General features: G+C 34.6%; 2 protein-coding genes across 4 annotated transcripts; both read right to left on the reverse strand.

The window, feature by feature from the left end:
- Nucleotides 1-2,180: 2,180 nt before the first annotated feature.
- On the reverse strand, nt 2,181-11,489 carry LOC126712627 (increased DNA methylation 3). Of its 2 annotated transcripts, none has more exons than XM_050412029.1 (3): nt 11,227-11,489; nt 2,912-3,133; nt 2,181-2,618 (listed from the first exon to the last, which is right to left on the reverse strand). In XM_050412029.1, the coding sequence occupies exons 2-3, from the start codon at nt 3,078-3,080 to the stop codon at nt 2,347-2,349; spliced, it is 441 nt and encodes a 146-aa protein (XP_050267986.1). In that variant the 5' UTR covers nt 3,081-3,133; nt 11,227-11,489; the 3' UTR covers nt 2,181-2,346. The 2 variants fall into 2 exon arrangements, with proteins under 2 accessions (XP_050267986.1, XP_050267987.1); XM_050412030.1 differs by having other exon boundaries at nt 2,181-2,615; nt 11,227-11,486.
- Nucleotides 11,490-12,753: 1,264 nt separating this feature from the next.
- LOC126712628 (increased DNA methylation 3) lies at nt 12,754-17,646 on the reverse strand. Of its 2 annotated transcripts, none has more exons than XM_050412032.1 (3): nt 17,336-17,646; nt 15,074-16,062; nt 12,754-13,577 (listed from the first exon to the last, which is right to left on the reverse strand). In XM_050412032.1, the coding sequence occupies exons 2-3, from the start codon at nt 16,035-16,037 to the stop codon at nt 13,342-13,344; spliced, it is 1,200 nt and encodes a 399-aa protein (XP_050267989.1). In that variant the 5' UTR covers nt 16,038-16,062; nt 17,336-17,646; the 3' UTR covers nt 12,754-13,341. The 2 variants fall into 2 exon arrangements, with proteins under 2 accessions (XP_050267989.1, XP_050267988.1); XM_050412031.1 differs by having other exon boundaries at nt 15,074-16,074.
- Nucleotides 17,647-20,738: the final 3,092 nt, after the last annotated feature.

Here is a 20,738-nt window from a genome sequence, read left to right on the forward strand (position 1 = left end):
AATTTGAACCAAGATATTTCATCCTCAAATTAAATCAAAAAATTTCTCTAATACGATATGATATATAAATTATAAATTTTAAGAATTCCACTATTATATTACTGTAAGGATTGGGTTTGAGCACTATTCTTAAGAGATAAGTGAATTCAAGCCCAATACAATAAATTTGTAGAGAGTGGATAGAAGAACTGGGCTTTAATGAGTGTAACAACAGTTGAAGATAATTTAAAGAATGAATAAGTAAAACAAATATGGACTTGAGCAAGCAATTCAATCCTCGGCACTAGTCCGAGGAGTTTCAACTTATTATTTCTTGAGTGACAGTGACAATGGTTACAAAGTTAGTTCAGATTGCTACAGTGTTTTCTCTGGTAAAATCTCTGTTCCCTTTTTTCAGAGCTCCTTCTTCCTTATATACTACTTTCCTCCTTCATCTTCACCATACACGTGCAGGTCAGATTTGCTGTTGTTGGTCTTAGTCACATCAACCTCCTCCCAAAACTCTTAGGTAGTAGCTGTGAGTCTGAAAAGCCACTGCTCAAGTATCATTTTCACATTAATGTGGCCAGAATGTTAGTTGTGAAGCATTTAATGTGGAGGCAACAGCTTTTCCTGGAATTGCTCTACCGCTATGCTCTAGTCTGCTTACTTGCTGTACTTATCTTTTTCCTTAGAGTGCTTTGGAAGGTTGTCTTTGCCGGTAAATCACTTTTCTTCTACCTCGCCTTTGGCTAGCCGAGGACAGAGTTGTCCTCAACACGGTTTCCTGAGTTGCCATGATCACCACTGTCTTCTTCATATGCGATTATGGGCCTCGACATGGGCCTCAGGCCAAATACAAAAGGTGGATGTATATCACTGGGCTCTATAACCCCACAATTACCATAATAACTTAGTTCATTAACCCTTGCCCCCAAAGCACTTGTTTGACACCAATATTTTTTTTTAATAGTATTTTTGGCTTATTTTGCTTATGTACAGTTTTTAAAAATCTTACTTTCCTTTAAATACGATCATACATTAACCAACTTTCAACAAATAATTTTAAGGTTTCTCCTTGCTCACAAAAAATCATAAAATAGATGGTTTAGATTATTTGAGAATAATATATTATATAATGGCCTAAATTATTTTCCAAAAATAATACAACTATAAAAAAAAAAAATTTAAAAACTATTTTTTGATGGGTAGCTATAAAAATGACGAAGTTTTCCTTCAAATCGATTTAGAGAAAAGTTCTTCCAACCTTTTATGTGACAACTCGATCTAAGCATACTTGTAATTATATGATTATGATCTACTCTAATAGTTATGTGACTTATTTAAAAGATTTAATGAATCAAGTGGTATAATTCAATTTGGGTAGAAAAGTCTACAAACATGGGCTTGTGCTAAAGTTAAATACTAGAATTTCATGGGTTGAACATCTGTCCATTTTTGTGCAAAGTAGCTTTTTTTTCCTTTTTTTTTTTTTTTTTTTTTTTAGAATTCAATTCTTGCAACAATAAAAAATAGGAGATTTGAATCCTAAAAATATTGGTTGAAAATATCAGAAACTGTATGATCAACTATAAAACTCTTAATGTGCAAAAGAACTTTCAAAGGTTCATATTTCACATATTTTATTTCTAAAACAGGTCAAATTAGTACCCATACAAAGCCTCGTATGCATGTTTTAAAATGATAATATATTAGTTTCATCTCAAAATTCCACTTAAAAAGTGTAGTATCTTTCTTAGAAACGAAAGATGATGAAAAGATAAATTCCACACTTTCTGAGTACACGATGAAAAGAAAACATATGGGTCAATTTCTACAAAAATCGCCTTCTTAGAGCAAATTTCATTTCTGGCATCTTACTTAAAAACGAAACTACACTTATGTCAGCTTAGCACATATTTTACGTATAAAATACTACAATTTAGTATCCATACAAATACTCCTATGTCTGCTTCAAAATTATACTACTATATTAGTTTCATCTCAAAATTCCACAATTTCTGATGAAAAGAAAAGAAAACATAGGCCAATTTCTACCCCAAAAACAAAAACAAAAACAAAAAAAAAACTGCTTTCTTAGAGCAAATTCCATTTTTGCCATCTTTCTTAAAAACCAAACTACAATTATGTTGGATTAGAGAATGCATTATTACCAAAATTTGCAATATTTGCAGCCAACATTTCTCAATAATCATCATAATGAATTTGAGGATTTAAGGACAATTAATCAATACAAAATTAGGTGTCTACATTTGCAATTCTTCAATATTTGATATTGTACACACAAAAAAACAATATTATATATCTTCCTCTGGCATTCTTAGAAAAAAGCTCTTTGCATAAAGCTCATTGAGGAGGTAACCCACCATCTGTTGGAGGAGTTCTGCGTTTCATAACTACCACTTCTAGGATGCCATCAGGCCGAAAAGTTGGAGAAGATAATCGGGGGTCTACAGGTCCAGGCAGATTAAAGGAAATAGAAAATGGTCCAGGTGGGCATAGTTGCTGGACTTTCATCTGGAATACAGCTGATGACTCTTTCGGAACTCCTACACCTGTTATCACTCCTTCTATGTGAACCTTCCCGTCACGTTGGATCTCACATTTTACCTTAGCTGCTAGAGTAAACATAATCCAGTTTGTCATCTCTATCTTTTCACTATTTTAAAAGGAAACCCAAGTTCATGCCATGCAGCAGTCATAATAGACACCAGTGAGTTTTAATTTTGCTTTTGCTGAGGAACTTACAACCACCCCCAACACCCCACCCCACCCCCACAAAAAAATAAAAGAAAAAAGAAATTGATGAGGGATGAAATCTACAAATGTCATTTGTGCACCTGGCTCACTTCCATTGCAAAAAAACAAGCACAAATGTCATGCATAAATAATGAAAATGGAGTAAACTTACATTGATCCTTTCGGACACCAGGAAGTGCAACTCGAAATAGGTAGGCACCATCACTAACACCAATGTCAACAAGACCAATAGGAGGTGCAGCACTACCTTCCTTTGCTGTTCCAGTTAAAACAACAGCTGGCTTCAGTTGTGAACGATCTGCAAAATCTTGCCCATCCATGCTGCCTATTGTAGCTGCTCTGTTTTGAGCACTTCTCAAGGACCACCTTCAGACTATACAAAAGCAACCAACGAAACTTATAGTGAATTATGTGCACAATCACAATGAAAAAAACAGGAAGGGATAAGAATGTGATATATGTTAAATGGCAAAAAGTTGCTTCTGCTTCCAATTGACTATGCGCTTAATAAAACAAGTCCAGAGGGAACTTTGTGAATACATATTAATTTTGACAAATATATGTACTAGAAATTATTCGCCAATAAAAAATATGACATGAACAAAAAATTAATTCTTTTTTCTTCTGGGCTAAAATATTTTATAAACAATATAAACAGCAAAACTGTCCACCGCCTATATGGGGAGAAGATCTTACCTCACCTCTGAAATGGCAAGGCCAAAATTTACAGGCTGAAAATAAAGGAAAGAAGCCTGTTGAAAGTAGGAATAAGGATTTGCCCCCCCTGGTTTTTATATCCCTAAATATAGCTGAAGCGGTATTTTCGTCCTTAAATTTAAAAAGTTCTATTTCTGTTTCTGAAAATGATAGCTAAAGATTTTGTAAGTTGTTCTTTTGGTTGGATCATGGGTAACAGAGTTGCCCATGTGTTGGGCAGATGGGCTTTTTTGAATTCTTTCTTGGGCTCCAACCCCCCCCCCCCCCCCCCCCAACCCCTCTCCTCTCCCTAAGTTGTTGGTGGTTTTGGAGGAAGAAGAAACCTAGTCTGTTGTGGGCTTGTTTTGTTTTGTATCACTGCCCTTTCAATAAACATAATATAAAAATGTTCCACATTCTACTCTTCCGTTTACTCTTGTTTAAGTTTCAGGGATAAAAATAAAACCTAGATGATATTCTATGGATAAAAATACAACCTAAACTATATCTTTTTCGTCCCTGAAATATAGTTTAGGTTTTATTTTCGGCCCTAAAATATATATATTGTTACATGTTGACAAAAAAATTTAGCAAAATGGGTAACATCTTAAATTTCTAAAATTTCCAGACAAATATGGAACATGTAAGGATAAAAAGAATATTGTTTTCCTTTTTTATAAGGATGAGTTATTCTAGTAAACACTTGCAAAGTCCAAAAGTCGTGTCCATAATAAACACTAACAAATACAGAGAACAGGTTACAGGGCTGTTTATGATGTAGCAAATAGTTTGGAGACCATTGTCTTGAGTGTTCTGCAAGGTAAGGACTGGCACTGGAAGCCTGCAAGATTAGAAGTTCTGGTATCCATCCAAAGCAAGCTTTCTATAGTTGAAATTGATGAAAAAGAGATGCCCATTTGGATCCCTTCCAAGTCAGGTAATTATTCTAGTGCAGACACTGGATATGGTATCAGATTCCAACTTCCAGAGGACAAATAGTGGAAGATCATTTAGAAATACTGCATTTCCTAGACAGCATGTGTACAATGATGATGCATTGACTACTAAAGACAGATTACTCCAATGGGGAAACAATGGTTATACAGCATGTGCTTATTGTAGAAGTCTGGAAAGCAGGAATCATCTGTATTTTGAATGTGGATTCACAAAAAGATTATGGAAGGAGGCTATGAGATGCTGTCTGATAAGCAGGCTTGAAACTGGATGGGAGAAATTTGTTGGATGGTTTTTAAAGATCTTGAAAGGGAAAAGCCTAAAAGCTGTTCTTTACAAGCTTGCTTGAGGAGCTACTCTGTATCCTGTTCGGTATCAAAGAAATGCAAGGACTCTAGTGGTCAAGTAAAATCACAGTTGATCTTTGGTTAGGTTGCATTTGGAAACTTGAATTTGGATTTGGATTAGGATTTTAAATCAAAAGATTTGGAATGCCTTGATTTCAAATCCATTGATTTTAGATGTCATTTCAAATCCAAGGATTTTAAAGGTTTAAAATCCTTGGTGGATTTGGTCAAATCCAACTCCTTGATCTTTCAAAACTATCCAAACAAAGTATTTGAATTTTAATCATTCAAATCCATATCCACATGCCCAAATTCTGCTATCAAGTTGGAAGTCAAAGCTCAAGTAAAAACAAGAGAGAACTTCAGTAATTTAGTCATGAATTGAGCCTTATGTTGTTAGCGGGATAGTCCTTTGTCAGTCCTTAGCAAAAAAGCCTGTGGAAAAAAGTAATTTAGTTTTTTCTTTAGTTGCTCAGGTTGAGAGGATTTTTTCTTTTGTTCTGAGTGGTGCAGGTCTGTCTGATGTCTTTTCAGTGCTTGTGTTAGTAGCCAATTAAGCTGCATGACTTGCATGTAATTGTGTTCTTTTTTTATTTTTTTCAATCCAATTGTTACAGCAAGTGTTGTGGGGAAAAGAGAGGGGGGGGGGGGGGGGGGGTGTTGAATTTGAACCCTTGTCTCCTTTTAAAGGAAACCAAGTAATGCCACTGAGCTATAAGACTCTTGGCACTCGTAATTATGTTATTCGTTAATGAAAAGTACTAGCTCATTAAAAAAAAAAAAAAAAATAGAGAGTACAGCTTTGCAATTCATTTCATAAGTAACTAGAAGACGATACCATGTAAAGAAATAACTAGCCTTAGACAAGCCACAAGATGCTAAATAATTTGACAAATTTAACATGTATAAAATTTCACTATTTTACTCATCGAGTATGGGTGCCAGAGACAGCTCAACCATAGACTTTCCAAACATATGAAAGCTTGGAATATTAGGGAGGAAAATCCAGTTTTAGAAACTCTGCATGCCTGCATCTTGATAAATAGCTAATACAGAAAGCACCTAAACATTTCAGATATAAAATTCACCAGCAGTAAGGTCCAGTGTTGTAAAAGCTCAAAATTCAAGACCTCAAGCATGCTTTTCCGAAACTTTTTGAAGAAGCCAAAAGTCACACCTACGTGTATTTTTCTATTTTTTTGCTGAAAAATATATGGACCATTAAAATAACTGCTCGATCTTGAAGGATATGACATGGACATTGATGTAATATACAAAAACTATTCTTGGTGTTATATTACACAAACAATTTGTTGTTTACATATCAAGAGACATGAACAAGGATAATTTACTATTCTTATGCTTTTTGGTCTTTCCCTTTTGAATATATTTTGATCAAATCAAATACTTTATTTGATCATATCTATCACGGTCATATATTATTATAAACAAAAGAGGATTATATAGAAATTTTATGTTTATATTTTCTCTGACTAGATTATTATACTATCATCCATTAACAACTGTTATTACTGTATTGAGTTTATAAACTTTATTATTATATGTTATGTATCTTTTTGTTTTTAATATATATATAAGTGATAGTGATAATTTAATGAAAAATACTAGTTCATAAACAATGGACATAAAGAAGTAGTAAAATCTCTAATAAAGGTCCAGTACTTTCTGCATCCTCAAATATATGCCAATTACATCCACATCAAATAACCCACATCAAGCATAATGAAACTAAGTTCCAAATCGTTGATGAACACTTACTAGTTTCTCCATCCAAACAGCAAATCAATGACCTCTTTCGGTAACACCCATTGAATCCCAAATGATCAAACAACAAAATTGCACAATTTGGGACCTTCGATGCCTTGGCTCGAATTTTATGTTGTAAGGTAGGCTATTTACCCATGTCTTATTTGGGGATGCCCTTGGGGGCCCACTATAAGGATTCCTCAATTGTGAACCCTATCGTTGAAAGAATGGAAAAAAGCTTGTAGGTTGGAAGCAGTTATATTTGTCAAAAGGAGGTAGACTTACTTTATTGAAGAGCACTTTATCAAGTCTCCCTACTTATTATTTATCTTTGTTCACTATTCCACAACATGTGGCGGACAGATTAGAGAAAATTCAGAGGAATTTCCTTTGGGGGAGATCTAATGATGTCTTTAAATTCTCACTTGTTGCTTGGGAGAAAGTTGTGTGGCCAGTGGAGTCTAGTGGCTTGGGGATCTGGAAAATTGGGCTGTTTAACCAAGCTTTGCTTGGGAAGTGGCTTTGGCGATTTGGGAATGAGGTCACTCGTTTATGGAGGTAGGTTATAGCTTCCAAATATGGGGAGGACAGTGGGGGATGGTGTACTAGAGTTGTTAGAGGGACACATGGATGTGGTATGTGGAAGAACACTAGGAAGGGGGCTGAGAGTTTCTTTGGTCATGTGTTGTATGTGGCGGGTGAGGGTTTTCGTATCAGATTCTGGCATGACCCTTGGAGTAGCCCTTCTGCCTTGAAAGTTTTATATCCGGCATTGTTTGCTATTGCTGTGAACAAGGAAGCTATGGTTTCTGAAATGATTGATTATGCTCCAGATGGGGGTGGTAGAAGCTGGAACTTACGTTCCCGTCATGCATTTCAAGACTGGAAGACAGATCTTTTAGGATTTCTTTGCGTATATCTCCTCCAAGTTACCTAGGGGGGTGATGATACCATGATATGGCAATTGAATCGTAGTGGTGTTTTTAATATGCGCTCTTTTTATACTTCATTGCTAGCAGCCCCGTTGGTGTCTTTTCCTTGGAAGAGCATTTGGTGTGTTAAGATACCTAAAAGAGTGGCCTTTTTCTTATAGACAGGTGCTAGGGGTGGGCTTCTTACTATAGACAACTTTGTTAAGAAGAAGTTACCTCTTGTGAATTGGTGCTACCTTTGTCGATGTGAAGAGGAAACTGTGGATCATTTATTGATCCATTGTAAGTATGCGTATACCTTATGGAGTGAAGTCCTTCGTGTGTTTGGGGTTCAATGGGTGATGCCGAAGAATGTTGTTTCTCTTCTTACTGCATGGTGGAATTGGTTGGGGAGTCACACTTCAAAAGTGTAGAATATGGTTCCAACGTGTCTTATGTGATTAATTTGGAAGGAGCGCAATGCTCGTACTTTTGAGAAAACTGAGAGACTTGTAGACTGTGTGAAGTCTTTGCTACTTAGGACTTTGTTTGAGTGGTCTCGGATTTGGGGGTTTACACATTGTCATTCTTTGTTTGACTTTCTTAATTCTGTTAGTCTTTCTTTTTGATTGGTTTGTACTCTTTTCAGTGCAATGAGTTTACTATTGTAAATTCATTGTGCTTTTATTATCAATAAAGCTGTTATTACCTATCAAAAAAAAACATGGCAGTGCCTACATCAAACGCCCCATCAACAGTCATGCTAAGACTGAATCCAACTACCAATGCCTACATCAAAATATATGTACTGTATAAATTTATCCCCCCCCACTCTAGTGCTCTTCCGAAAACCACATCCATGAGTTCCTCAAACAGGTTTTGAACTCCAACCAACCTACTCAACCACACGCCTCCATAAACTTGTTTCCTCCACCCGCAAGGCACCAAAGCCACTTCCCCAACAAAGCTTGGTTAAAAGTTGCAAGCTTCCTAATAATCAACCTGCCCCGAGCAACAAGAGTACACACTGTATCCCATCCTACCAAATGATGTTTTAACTCCTCTGCCACATCTCCCAACAAGAAGTTCCTCTATAATCTCACAATCCTTTTTGCCACCCTAGTTGGGATAATAAGGAAGGATAAATAATAAGTACATAAAGTCAGCAAAGTGCTATTCCAAAAGCATCATCCTCCCCCCTTTCGACAAGTAAAGTCTCTTCCAACCAACCAACGCACCATCCTCTCTATAATAGGGTTCCATATCAATGTCAATTTGAAAGATGTCCCTATAATAGGGGTCCATCTTCTCTATGTATCTTTTTATTAGAGTTCTTTATATATATATATATATATATATATAAATAAATTAGAGGTTACTCTATATTATATTTGAAAAATGTGCGCTATACTTCAATTAGATATATATATATATATATATATATAAATAAATTAGAGGTTACTCTATATTATATTTGAAAAATGTGCGATATACTTCAATTAGATATATATATATATATATATAAATAAATTAGAGGTTACTCTATATTATATTTGAAAAATGTGCGATATACTTCAATTAGATGTGCAGATGCACTTGGTGCTAGCCTCCAAGAGGCCTGTACACTCGAGTGTGCTTGACGCTTTTACCAACTCTGGTGAGGTCAAGAGGATTCCAGCTATCAGATGCATAAAGCATTATGATATATCACCAAAAGTGAGGTCAAGAATATTCAAGCTATTAGGCTTCATTGATAAGCTATAGACATCCCACAGATACAAACGTCCCAAGTTAATTGTGTTATAGCTCTCTCTCTCTCTCTCTCTCTCTCTCTCTCTCTCTCTTATTTCCCTGAATTGGGCCAAAGAGAGCAGCATTGAGAGGAGAGGGGTACAGAATGAGTCCCAATGACCAAATCTCACATCATTCAGGCAGTGCCAACTCTAGCAAAGTCACGTTTTGGTACTTAAATTACATAAATTTCATGTCATTTTTCTTTCCCTGAATTGGGCCAAAGAGGTCAGCATTGAGAGGAGAGGGGTACAGAATGAGTCCCAATGACCAAATCTCACATCATTCAGGCAGTGCCGAACTCTAGCAAAGTCACATTTTGGTACTTAAATTACATAAATTTCATGTCATTCTTCTACTGACATGTGGATGCTATAGAGCAAAAGGTACATCCATAATTGCTTCCTTCTTTACCAAATAAGATAAAAAGAAATCAAGCCAATTTCCTCATTGATTGCATGACAAGGAGGTTTGGTTCCGCATTAAATGGACAGAAAGTAACAATCAATTTTATGTCATTACTAACATGATCACTTCTTATAACTCTAAAAAGGCCCAAGAAATCCTAATTAAGCTCTTCTCTAGTTACATATGTAATGTTAAGATCTTCTCCAATTACCTCTAAAAGTTGAAAGACAAAATTGACATCTCAATAGTTAAGCTACCGAATTGACAGAATTAATAATTAAGATACCAAAAAGAACTTTGGCTAAATTAATAATTTAAACCTTTTTTTGCTTAAATCAATAAGTTACACATGTACCCATTTCTTTCTTAAAAAGGAGGGGGAGTGATTTTGAGGTAGAATTCATTACAGCTTTGATAAAAGCATCAAGTGCACTTAAGCGTGAAAGTCTTTTAAAGTCTAGGTGCAAAGCGTGAAGCCCAAGCACATGCTTGATTGAAGTGCACATTCTCAAAATATAATTCTATAACCACTAAAATTGTCACCAACTTCTTCACATAATTTCTTTCACCCTTTGTTTTGTGGTGGGCCCAAACTGTGAGTGTGTGAGAGAGCAAGTGAAATTTTATGTGAAAATTTCAGTGTCAGTAGCACAACATATAAGGGGGAAAAAAAAAGTTGGTAATATATATATTTTTGGCCTATTAGCTAAAATGAATATTGCAATTGCACAAAGTTTGTAAGTTCAAATTTTAACTAAGTTGTTTCGATTTCTCAAAAGTTTTAAATAGTAAATTCGAAAACAATTATTATTGGAAAATATGGTAATAATCTAGTCACAGAATTTTTTTTTTTTTTTTTTAATAAGTCGACATAAAAGTTTAAACATATCATTTTTACGTAATTATTCAGTGTTTTATAAAAATGCATAACCAAGTATATGCTTCAATTAACATATATCCAAAAGGCAGAGGTACAAAAGTACAGGGAATATTAAATTATCCTATTTCAATGTTATGTAAACACAAAATTTTTTTGTGTGATACAATTTAAGAATAGTGTTTGTATAATGAATCAATGTCAAAAATATCAAAACCATTTCCTTCAAGATCGGGCAGTTAACGGTTTTAACAACACTGACACATTAGCCCTTCCAATTATTAAGGTTGCGTTTGGATACTTGAATTTGGATTTGAATTTTAAAGTGATGGATTTGAAATGTCTTAATTCCAAATCCAAATATTTAAGTATGTCATACGGATTTCTAAAATTCTATAGGTTAAGAAGTTATTTCAAATTCAAGGACCTTAACGGATTTGTATTTAAATTTTAATCACCCAAATCCAAATCCAAATCCATGCGCCCAAATCTTACCGTCCAAACACACCACAATTACCCCCAAATATTTTAGAGTTAGCTTGGTTTAGCCAAAAAAAAATAAAAATAGAGTTATCTTGCTTTAACAGAAACCCTAAGATTAATTTAAAAAATCAAAAATCAAAAATCAAAATATAAAGCAGGACATGATATATAAGTAAATAGTAAGATCGACGAACCAGAAATGAAGGATTGTAATAAACGGAAAATAAATTACCGGAAAATTTGCCGGGAGGAAAACGACGGCGTTTCGGAGCAGTGCCTCTCTTTCTTTCACACTGTGAGGGGAGTGTGTTTGGTTCTTCTTAGAGGAGAGAAAAAAATGCAGGGGGTAAGTGAAGAACAGTCATTAGCAAATCGGAGAGTGCCACGTCAACGTTCGTCTCTCCGCTGCCATTTGGGCGGGAAGAGAGGGAGCGAGTGAGTCCAAATATGTGAGTTTCTCGAGGACTCCCTTTTTATGGCAATGACTGATTAGGATTTTGATTTTCTTTATGTAACGGCTTGATTTGATTCGTTGTTGTGTGTAAAAACTTAAAAAAAAGGTTCTATTTTGCTTAAACGACTGCCGTTTAGACGCAGCATAATCTATGGCATGGCATTTTCATAAGGAAACACTAAAGAGCACTTAAAACTTTTAAATTATGGCATGTAACCAAATTAAAATTTGGATGAGAACAAGACGGAACGGTTGGAATAAGGTCAGATTATGATTGTCCTATCCTCACACTAAATAGAGATTATCTTATCTTATCTTGTCTTGCCCCTCACTATAAGTCAAATTAAAACAATTATACTTAAATATATAATTCATTATTTTTAATGAGCAATAATACAAATCAATGCCTATAAAAAATAATAATACAAATCAATGTGATGTAGTAGCTTTTAGCTTACCACTTATAATTGTAACAAGTTGAATTGGATAAGATATGAGCCAAATTATTTAGAAATATTGTTGTAATCTGATTTACAATTTATTTTATGAATAGTCTAAGTTAGAGCTCATGGAGACTAAACCAAACCAAGGCTATGCATTTATAAATAGCCTCACTATTGTAAAGTATAGTAGTTTTTGGAATAATAACATTTTGAATAAGTCTAAGAGCTTTGTTTCCAAGAAAATATTCTTGAAGAATTGAGATTTTTTCATTCCCTTTAACACAATTTAGAGTCATCAACCTATCTCTTTCTACTACCATGCATTCTTGACGCGATAATCACTCTATAAGTACAAATTCTTATGAGGTGTGGGAGGGTAAATCCTAGGCTTCACACAACCTAGCCTAGCCTTAAAAATAGTCTGCATCACGGCATTTTACACACACACTAGAGGGAGGCTGGGAGGGACAAACAAATTCTGTTCTTAACCAACCCACCCGGTACTTCGAGACAAAGAACTCACCTGTCCCCACCCCATTCCCTCTTCAGAGGAAGAAAACTCACATAGGGCAAGGACTATTTTGATTCAAAACAGTCTGCCCATTTCCAAGATAATCTTCTTCTTTTTTATTTTGGAATTTTATGATAGTTGTTGACTCGACTTAAAACTACCATTTAGCTAAGTGCAACAACAAGATTGTTTAATTAGATAATTGTGAATTAACAGTGGTCACAGTATGCGAATCAAAATCATCCTCATTTGTTTTGAAATTGATATATGGTCATTTCCTGGCGAAAATTTAATTTCCATGAAATTCCTGGTATACTTGCTACATAGTCTCATATGATTTAAAATCCCCAGTCAAATTAAGTACGATAATTAATTTTACTTAACATGACACCATGTACACTTTTAAATTCCTGAAAAATTAAATCTTCACATGAAATTATCATTTTTTTTTTTTAGGTACGAGGTGTGACAGGAAAAGCTCCTGTTTATCAAGCTTGAACTGGAATAAAGCCACATCCGAACAATAGTGAACTATAGTTCCTCCAATTAGCAGCAGATGTATAGCTCTCCCCAAACAACCCGCATAAAACAGTAAACACACAAATAGTAGTATGCAAAGTTGCAGCTCATAAATTGCAAATTAGCTACAGTAGGCATTGTACACATTTTCAGCAGTTAATCTCCTTATTTTGCTTTACTTACATGCAAATGTTTCTCTGCATCTTTGCCAGCTATTAGCAGACCATCAGTAATCAGACATGACATTCAAAATCCGAGCACCAGGGTTAGTACTTCCTCCATTACGCTTTATCACACTATGGACAGTTAAATAGCATAGGAACCACATGAGCCAATTCTACTCCAGAACATGCTACAACAAGGGCTGTACTCCATTGTTTATGATTCCAGAACTGACCATCTACTTAAAAAGCCAAGGCATCACTCATGTTTTAGAACAACAGCTTCGAAAATGCCATCAGATCTGAAGTTAGGAGCAAACAGCCTTGGATCAACAGGTCCTGGAAGACTGAAAGAGAGCGTGAATGGTCCAGGTGGGCATAATTGCTGGAATTCCATCTCAAAAACACGCGACCGTTTCTTTATAGTTCTTCCACCAGCTGTTGACCCTTGGAGATGAACCTTGCCGTTAGATTCAATCTCACAGCTGAACGGGCCTGCAACAATAAATGATATCAACTTGAGGAAGTTCAGAAAAGAGCACGCCACTTTTGAAGAATAGCATGAAACCAGGAAAGGAGAGCAACAAGTTGAAGCAAGTTAGTTGGATTTGCTGAGACACTGAGGCAAGCATGTGTTACAAAAGCATGCATGACATTGTTCACAAGACCAATAGATATAGTTCCATTCTCAAGAACCATGAATTGACTTGAATTTGTAAAATATTGTCAGATTATTGAACTGTTCCTATATACTTGAATGATGCCCATATGACTTTTTATTTTCTTAATAAATTACTAATTACTGAAACATAACTTATAGGGCCAAACTAAGCTCTATGAATGATATACACGAGGCATGCTCACAGCGCATAATTAGAGGGTTCAAGCAGAAAAGAAAATTGTATATCCTCCAAGTGGATTACTTTCTACCCTAATTTACCTGGGAATAAGGGTAGTACATCATGCGCACATATGCAGAGATAGGAACATGGTCTGCTGCTCATTCTAGAATGTGCAGTCTTTTGCACATGGACATACTCCAAAAACCACTTTTATGGATCTAAATTATCTGTCTAGCAAGCAGGAAGTCTTTACTTATCTAGGATCTAATGTCATCTTATGTGCAATACTTTGTTTTTTATTAGCAAATCTGAGAAATTCTGTGAAGGAAAGGAAAGAAAAAATTTGAAATTAAGATTCATCAGGTAAGCATATCTCTGTATTGATACAGCAGTAAACATGTCACTATGATCAATAATCCAAATCGGGAAAAAGGTATTTTTATTATGTTTAATAATACCTAACCTTGCTGAGAAACAGGAGGGACATACAGATCTATCCCATGAATGGATGTCAGCAATAGATTTTCAACTCTCTTTTTTTAGGCAAGTGTGCGGATGAGAGACAAGTGAGTCTATGCTCAACGCACAAGAAGAGACTTGAACCCTTGGGGCATTGACACAAACTACGAGACTAAATACCAATTTCTATGTCAGAAAAACTCAAAGGAATTGGCAGGGGCCACACAAGCAGATGAACCCAACAACATGATAGATGAACTAAAAGCAATACAGCTTACCAGAAAATATTTTCTATTCACTAATATGGAGAAACACTTTACAACACACATCAGAACAGATTATAAGCACCACTAACCAGAATACACTATGAGTCTATGACTAATTTAGAATGCAGCCTCTGCAAACATTTATGGCCTTGAACCAAAAAGGCCAACCCTCAGCTTCTGAGGTCTTTCACAGGACATCTCTATGGCCCATTATAGAGGTGCTCACCAATATGAACACAAGGGTTTGTAATTTAACAGAGCAACCGTATGCAAATGGAAGCATGAAGAAACAGAGAGCAGCCAACTGATATATGTTATATAGTGAGCATGTCCATGAGTGTAAGACTTATCAATTACCAACGTACTAAATATCAAATATTAGCATGAAGAATTGAAGGGAAATGGGGAAAGGAAACAATCATACAAAAATCCTTCTTAACTCCCGGTAGAGCAACTCGGAATAAATATGCAGCTTTGCTGATACCAATGTCCACAGCACCAATAGGTGGTCCAATTTTCCCCTTTCTAGCAGTCCCACCCAAAACAATAGAAGCATGCGAGTTACAATCTTCTACATTTGGAATAGAGAGAAGAGGCATCATGACAGGTCCATCTAATTTACAAGTCCTCTCGTAAGTTCCTCTTTTACTTTGATGTTTTGACACAGGAACTACATGGGGAAATGCTGGTGTTGACGGAGGATCATTGCGGTGCCTTCTCATGTATTTTTGTCGAAATCTTGTTGATGAATTACCATTTCCATTGGCAGAGTATTTTGCAGCTTTCTCCACACTACCATTCATGTAATTCTGCTCACCATCGTTGCCAGCTTGGTACTCATACTTGTAACATAGGGCTTCATTTATGTCTATTTTCAAATTATCAATACCAGCTAAAGATCTGAACCTTTCCAGATCCTCCTCTTTCATAGATGATGTAATAGGATCACAAATAAGAACAATTCCCTTCACAATCCTGAAGCTTGCAGGGAACCATATCTGTTTATGAAGATTCAAAGGGAAAAGACTAGTGAACTGCTTACTTTCTTCTATCAACCCTGAGCTTGGGGAAGGAAGGGTTCCCTTTAGGTACATATGCAACATATTTGGTTTTAAGACAAGGCTAGGACTAGCTTTCCTCAGGACATAGTAATATAAGCTCTCCAATAGAGAAATGCTGACATATGAAGGGCAGAGATCGCTCAACGTATATGTTGCTAAACCTTCATTTAATTTTTGAAGTGCTGAGCACCTTGGGTTATCAGACTTGACATCAGGACCAAAGTAAGTGCTCATGATGAAATTGAGCAAAAAATGCTGGTTATCAAATGGTGGTTGGACTGAGCTTCCAGGAGTTCCATTTTCACCTTCTGAGCCCATGCCTTGCATCAACTTCTTTAAAAGTCACAAAAGCCTGCTAAAACACCTAAAAATAAGTAAAATCAAATTATTATTTTTTCCTGTCTAGAAGCATCACATTACATATTTCTTCTATAGTTTTTAATGTTTTATTGACTTTGATTACTATCATGATTAATAATAATCAAAATGCAACAAAATGCTACTAGGCTATTCAAAAAGCACTCCTCAAGGCTCATTGAATGCAATATTTTAATGAATGAAGAAATGGAATATGTTCAACCAAGTAAAAGGGCAGCTTCATTTAAAAAATGGATCTACGTTGGTTTACCTATGAACTATAGAACGCTATGAAGCCATAAAGGAATACAAAAATACATATATTCACACACACACACACACACATATTTTCCCTTGCTTTGTAGACCACTAATATCCAAATTTTAGTCTTTCAGATGAGTTAATTCTGCTTTATAGAGTTTAAACAAGTACATATGTTTCTTAATTCTTCAAACAAATATAGACAATATAGGAAAAATCTCTTATATCTTACTTGGCAATACGAAGTAGTTCTATACAATGCTATACCAACATTCTCATATATTTATTTACGAAGTAAACCCAAATTTTTACATCCATTTTTTCACATCCACTTTTATGTTTTAAATGTGTACATTTTTTTTCCCACTTTTTAAAATGTGTACAGTTCCGCATCAATTGTGGATATATGTGTAAAATAATAGATATAAACAAGTGTGAAAGAATAATTAACCTATTTATTGATAAAAAAAATTAAAACAAAAAAACATTCTCCGTTCACACCGTGAAACATGATTTCCGTTAAAACTGTAGAATCGTATTTTAAAAACACAATTTCAGTCATGCGACGGTGTGTGTATGGTGAGTGTGAGTAATAAGGAGTGTACGACCATCATTACTCATTTATCTTACGCTGCCTCCAATTTTCATCACCCCGTAGCCCTAGTCAGTCAAGACAAAAAACAATACATGCACTTTCAGATTTTATTTGCCATCAACTTTACCCATGAAACTGTGGTCCTAAGCTAGGCATTTAATATGGTCTAGACCCACACTCTCACTCCCTTGCCCCCACAACCGGACCCGGCCGTATTAAACAGTAATATTGGAAAACATTTTAGAACAAAGGCCAATTTCAAAACTTTAGAACAGTGAACACAGTTTTAACACGAATTAAACAGTAATTACTACAAAAAAAAAAAAAAAAAAATTTCACTGTAATGTAAATATTAAAACACCTAAAAAAGGTGGCATTAAAATTGAGAATGTAAGCGTGGGCTTAAGTTTACCGTATCTATTGTGGGGAGAACGGAATGATGATAAGCATTTGGTTTACAATGACGGAATGTGTTCAGTAATTTGCTCCTGTTCTGGCCCCAATGTGAGTTAAAAATGGGAAGTAGTGAGAGAGCGGCGCAGTGAGAGAGTCTCCTCTAGTCTAGTCTAGTCTAGTCTAGAGACTCTAGTATTTTTTTTTTTTTTTTTTTTAGTGGGATGTAAAAGTTGGGTGTACCAGAGGAGAAGGTATTAGGTGAGAGACAATGGGCTTAAAAGCCCGTCTCACCCAGAACCAGAATTTTCTCGTACCAGAGGCAGCGTGTGGAGTGTGAGGGCGTCCACTGTAGTTGTAATTTCAGTTTGTAACATCAGGAGCTCGATTGGGCCCGACGTCGTTTTGTGTTACTAAATCCTGCGCCTTCTTTTTTTTTGAAGTAATTTTAGTGGCGATGTGTTTGTTAGGTCAAAAACCCGAAAGTTCTCGCCTTAACAAATGCTTTTGGTAATAATGAAATGATAACGCAAGCATTTACAGTAGTTATATAAAATAATTTATATAAATAAGTTGAAGAGTTCATAAAATAAATATGAAAATTGATAAAAATAAGCATGCCTAAATTATTAATTAAAATTAAGTCTAAAAAATAAGCCACTTAATATAATTCAAACCCTAAATCACATAAGTAACATCACTAAAAAAATATGAAATTAAAGGATGTCATATTGTAGCAAAGTTTTGGCTAAATAAAATCTTATTGCATTATATTTCTTAAAATTCTAGAAATAAAGGCATATCTTACAAATCAAAGTCATATTCTATGCATATTTCATATCTCATTGGTTGCTCTATTCTCATGGATTACGATCTAAACTAAAACTTGAAGCTCTATCTTTATTGAAAAGTCAAGCATCAATCTCATTATAAAATTATTGTTTTCATTATACTTTAAATTCAAACAAGGGTACTACAATAACCCATAAATGTAATTTAATTCAAAATTAAAAAAGTGGATGAATCATAACACCTCGTCTAGCTTGCACAGGTTGCAAGAAAACCATTGGGTCTTACTAGGTTTAATCAGTTCAATTGTATAAGTGGTCCAATTAAACAATTGGATCAGTTTAAGCACCAGTTCATTGGGTTACTAGTTCGATTAATGAGTTGAGTCAAATTTAATAATTATGTCAAACTATATAAAAAGAGAATATGTTATATGACCTAAGTAGATAAGGCCAAATCCAAATGAAAAATTGGTCATCAGTAAGTTTAGTGAATGAAACCCAATCCATCAATTTTATAAGTTTTTAATTTTTAAGTCTTTTTGTAAACCTGGTTTATAACACTAATATTACTATTTTCGTGTGTGTTCTAATAAGTATTACTGTTTACTAAAAAAAAATGTCTTTTTATGTGAGTGCAATTAATTCAATCTTAGATTCTCTCACCTCTTCTTGATTGGCTTGTAACTACCCTATCTCCATATTTATCCTTACACAACACCTACTCTCTCTCTCTCTCTCTCTCAATTTTTCAATTAAAAAAAAAAAAAAGCAACATCCGGTAATAAATGTTAATCTGTGTACAAATGTTAATCTCTATACCTAACAAAGAAACAATATAAAAATTTTGAATAACATCTGGTATGGGATATGTACGAGGATGGTATGGATTCACGAAGATCAATGTCAATTAAGAAATTAGGAGTCTTTTGGCTAAATATTGTTAAAAAATGAAGTTTATTTTTATATGGGCATTCTTCAAACTTATTTGGAAAAATGAGGGGGGAAACAAATTTAGTCAATAATGTTGCCAAAATTCTAAGAAAAAGTATGAGAGAGGAGAGAGAAATGGTGTGATGGAAGGAGAGAGAGACAATTGAATTTCAATCATGTAGTTACCGAAATTCCTACCCAAAATGCAAGCTACCCAAATTAGAGGAGTGCCGAAAAAAAGAGAGAAAAAAAAAAAAGAATTATGACAATGGAGTTGCTGAAATTGTAGGGGAGAGGAGAGGGATAAAAAAGAATCAAGGCCATGGAGTTGCCGAAAATGTGGAGAAGAGAAAAGAAGAAGAAAGAATTATGGCAATTGAGTTGTCGAGAATGTATGGGAGGAAAAAAAAAAAAAAAAAAAGAATCATGGCTTGCTGATAACTAGAGAAAAAAAATTATGGCAAGCCACAATTTAGGCAACTCCATTGATCATTGCCTTTTTTTTTCCCAATTTCAGCAAGCCACAAAATTTTTTTTTTTGGTGTACCTATGAACTGTAGAACTCTATGAAGCCATAAAGGAATACAAAAATACATATATTCACACGCACTCATATTTTCCCTTGCTTTGCAGACCATTAATATCTAACTTTTAGGGCCCGTTTGTTACAATTGTTTAAACAATAATTTTCAGTATTTAAACAACATTACACGTATTTTTACACATTTTTTCACCCACACGTATTTCCAAAAAATATGAATAGCATTACTAAAACAATATTACCAAATAGGCCCAAAAGTCTTTCGAATGAGGTTATTCTGCTTTATAGAATTTAAACAAGTACATATATTTTTCTTAATTCTTCAAACAAATATAGACAATATAGGAAACTTCTCCTATATCTTACTTGGCGATACGAAGTAGTTCTTTATAATGCTATACCAAGTACTAACATTATATATTTATTGGGGGCTTTTATTCTCTAACATCCACATTTTTACATCCATTTTTTCACATCCATTTTTATGTTTTAAATATCTACGCTTTTTCCCGCTTTTTAAAATGTGTAAATTTCCGCATCAATTAGGGATATATGTGTAAAATAATAGATGTAAACAAGTGTGAAATAATATTTAATTTATTTACTGATCAAAAATAAAACATAAAAACATTCTCATATATCTTCAGAAAATCTTATTACACACTCACTTTGTTGCACACTTCGTTCACACTGTGAAACATGATTTCAATTAAAACTGTAAAATCATGTTTTAAAAACATGATTTCAATTATGTGACAGTGTGTATACAGTGAGTGTGTAATAAGAAATGTATGACATTCATTACTCATATATCTTGCGCTACTCTTCATCACCCAGTAGACCATCAAAGTCCTAATCGGTCAAGACTCAAGACTAAACCATACATGCACTTTCAGATTTTATTTGCCATTAACTTTACCCATGAAATTGTGGTCCCAAGCTAGGCATTTAATATTTCCTAGACCCTCATTCTCACTCCCTTGCCTCACAACCGGACCCTTTGTTCTAAAATTGGTAAACATTTTAGAACAAAGGCCAATTTCAAAACTTTAGAACAGTGAACACAGTTTTAACACGAATCAAACAGTAATTACTACAAAAAAATTTCACTGTAATGTAAATATTAAAACACCTAAAAAAGGTGGCATTAAAATTATGAT

The sequence above is a fragment of the Quercus robur genome, chromosome 2, assembly GCF_932294415.1.
Source record: "Quercus robur chromosome 2, dhQueRobu3.1, whole genome shotgun sequence".
Classification (NCBI taxonomy): Eukaryota; Viridiplantae; Streptophyta; class Magnoliopsida; order Fagales; family Fagaceae; genus Quercus; species Quercus robur.

Coding starts and splice junctions, on each gene's coding strand:
- LOC126712627 (XM_050412029.1), bottom strand. CDS start 3,080: ATGGATGGGCAAGATTTTGCAGATCGTTCACAACTGAAGCCAGCTGTT. Junction 2,619..2,911: donor TGGTGTCCGAAAGGATCAAT/GTAAGTTTACTC, acceptor TGTTTACTCTAG/CAGCTAAGGTAAAATGTGAG.
- LOC126712628 (XM_050412032.1), bottom strand. CDS start 16,037: ATGCAAGGCATGGGCTCAGAAGGTGAAAATGGAACTCCTGGAAGCTCA. Junction 13,578..15,073: donor GGGAGTTAAGAAGGATTTTT/GTATGATTGTTT, acceptor TTATTGTTGCAG/GCCCGTTCAGCTGTGAGATT.